The sequence below is a fragment of the Saprolegnia diclina genome (genome assembly GCF_000281045.1).
Source record: "Saprolegnia diclina VS20 unplaced genomic scaffold supercont1.313, whole genome shotgun sequence".
NCBI lineage: Eukaryota > Oomycota > Saprolegniomycetes > Saprolegniales > Saprolegniaceae > Saprolegnia > Saprolegnia diclina.
In genome coordinates, this window is record NW_008246380.1 from 1 (window position 1) to 2283 (window position 2283).

Below are 2283 nucleotides of genomic sequence, written 5' to 3' on the forward strand. Positions count from 1 at the left end.
CTGTTGAGATTCGGGCTCGCGCTCGGGCTCATAGTCGAGTCCATCCACGCAAATGTCGAGTGCAGCCGTCATACCAACGCTGTCCCAGTCATCGTCCGACGTGCTGTCGACGGCCACGCCATTGCCCCCGACGTTGACCATGCCGCCGTTGGTTGCGACTTGAGCTTCCGAGTCGTCGTCCGAATCAGCGTTAAAGTCGATCGTACGTGACACATTGAGGTCGTTGTTGCTGTTGAACCCGCTTGACTCCCCTCCGCCATTGCAGCCCATCTATTCAACCAATATATGAGGAAGGTGTCGCTTGCACACCATATACTAGTAGCAGCATACCGGGTCATCCTCAGCCTCCTCGTCGTCCGAATCGGCGCCTTCATCTATCTCGTCGTCGTCGTCGATGTCGAGAATGTCCGCGTCCATGGCGTTGATGGCTTCTTCCGCATCGTACATCTACGTCGAACCAGATTAGTGGCATATTTGAGGTATGGGTCATACAGGCTCATCGGCCGAAGCGACGGGACCTTCCTCGAATGGCAGCTCAACCGCCGAGCTGTCCGCACGCACACATGGCAAGCCGTGGTGCAGCTGTTGCTGCTCGTTCAGGTAGTGATACCAAGCTGGGAAAGCGCGAAGCGACAATTGATGAGCGGGCAAGAACGTTGCCGTGATGGACTCGACCTGCCACTTCTTCGCCTTGAAGATCATCTTCGCGACGAGTGCGTTCTTGTTGCTAGCCGCAATGAAGATGTCGAGGATCGGCCCCGTCATCGCCGTGACCAGAGGCTTGAGAGACGTCTTGCGATCCCGCTTCGTCGGGTTTGTCGTGACCGCGGCCTCGAGTGCTGTGATGTTCGCTTGAAGAGCGTCCGTGCGGTAAGCAGCGGATGCAACTTGCTCGGCGGACGACGTGGCGCGGGTAGTACGAGCAATAATGCTGTTCTGGTTCTCGATCATGTACTCGTCGAGGAGGCACCGAGGGTGAGCGACAAGAGCTTCGTACAGAGTTGGGTGGTTCTTCTCGACGTGGTCGATCTGGCAAATCCACTCGAGCACCGAGAGCTTGTAGTGGTGGCGGTTCATGAGAATGAACGCTTGCGCCACCCAAGGCATCACGCTGCGCAAATCGTCGAGCTTACACTCATCGCGCACGAGTTTGTTGTAGAACGTCGTCGCAAGTGGCAGGAGATGCTCAAAGAAGTGCTTCAAGAGGTCCATGCCGGCCGTGTTGAAGCGCGACATATAAACGAGAAGCTTTTCGCGCAAAAGACTGTACGCTCCAAGCATGACGTCGGCGCAGTCAACCATGTTGTTGTGGTAGAGCTTCTCGGGCAGCGGCTTGCTCGCGATGACTGGCCAAAGTTGACGGATGACCGGGTCGAACGCACCACAAACGGCCTCGAGGAGCGTGAGCGAGATGTGGAGCAATCCGTTCACCGGTACAATGTTCGAGGCGACCTTGAGCTGGCTTGGAAGCGGCGCCTCGTTCTGGGAGAACCACGTCCCCATGACTCGGCGGCGCTCGTCATCGGGCAGCTGTTCGATCAAGACCAAGTGCTTCATCGTGTGCTGGGCCCAGTAGTCGCCCGGCATGAAGAGGACGTTCTGCCTGAGGTAGTTCCTGAACGCTGGGATACCAAGGCACTGCTTGAGGTGCGTCCACGCGTGCTCGACATTCTTGAAGTCGCTGTCCGTCACCTTCAAGAGGCGCACACCTTTCAAGTACGACGAGTGCGTGCGCCCACTGAGCTCGGTGAACTCGTACAGCGGCTGCGCATGCACCTCGCCAACGACCTCGATGCCGCGGTGCATGATGAGCCATGGCAAGTACAGCCCGATGTCATTGGTTTCGACTCTGAAGCAGCCAGCGTCTTCAAGCGGCTTGATCGTACAAAAACCACCGGGCATGTTCGGAGGCCCAATTGCACGCCTGTCGTTGCGCTTCACGGATTTCGTGTTGGGCACACAGTTGGCGACGGAAACGATCGACTTGCGAGGTACTGCGTAGCTACCGTTGGTGCGCAATCGGTTGACGCGTGAGCACCGGTTGAAGTCGTCCATGGCAAACGAGGCTATGCCCCGCACGACGAGCTTCTTCTCGCGAACGCGCTGGAGCAAAGTGCAAGTGTTCGTGAGCGTCGCCTTGGACGGGGTGATGCCGAACTTGTGCAAGACCTGGATCACCTGCGAACTGACGCTGCGGGCGTGGCAGTAGAGGCCAATGAGCTTGCCGATGATGTTGGCGTGCTTGTTGCGCAGGTTGATGGCGTGGCAGATGGCAGCGACGAT

The 2283-nt window shown here is 57.7% G+C and overlaps 1 protein-coding gene across 1 annotated transcript; it reads right to left on the reverse strand.

Annotated features, from left to right (window-relative positions):
- SDRG_17379 (hypothetical protein) lies at positions 1 to 2283 on the reverse strand (the record flags this gene model as incomplete). The annotated part of the gene is made up of 3 exons (XM_008623621.1): positions 493 to 2283; positions 331 to 447; positions 1 to 270 (listed from the first exon to the last, which is right to left on the reverse strand). Coding segments are annotated over exons 1-3 (1950 nt in total), but the record flags the coding sequence as incomplete, so codon positions are not given.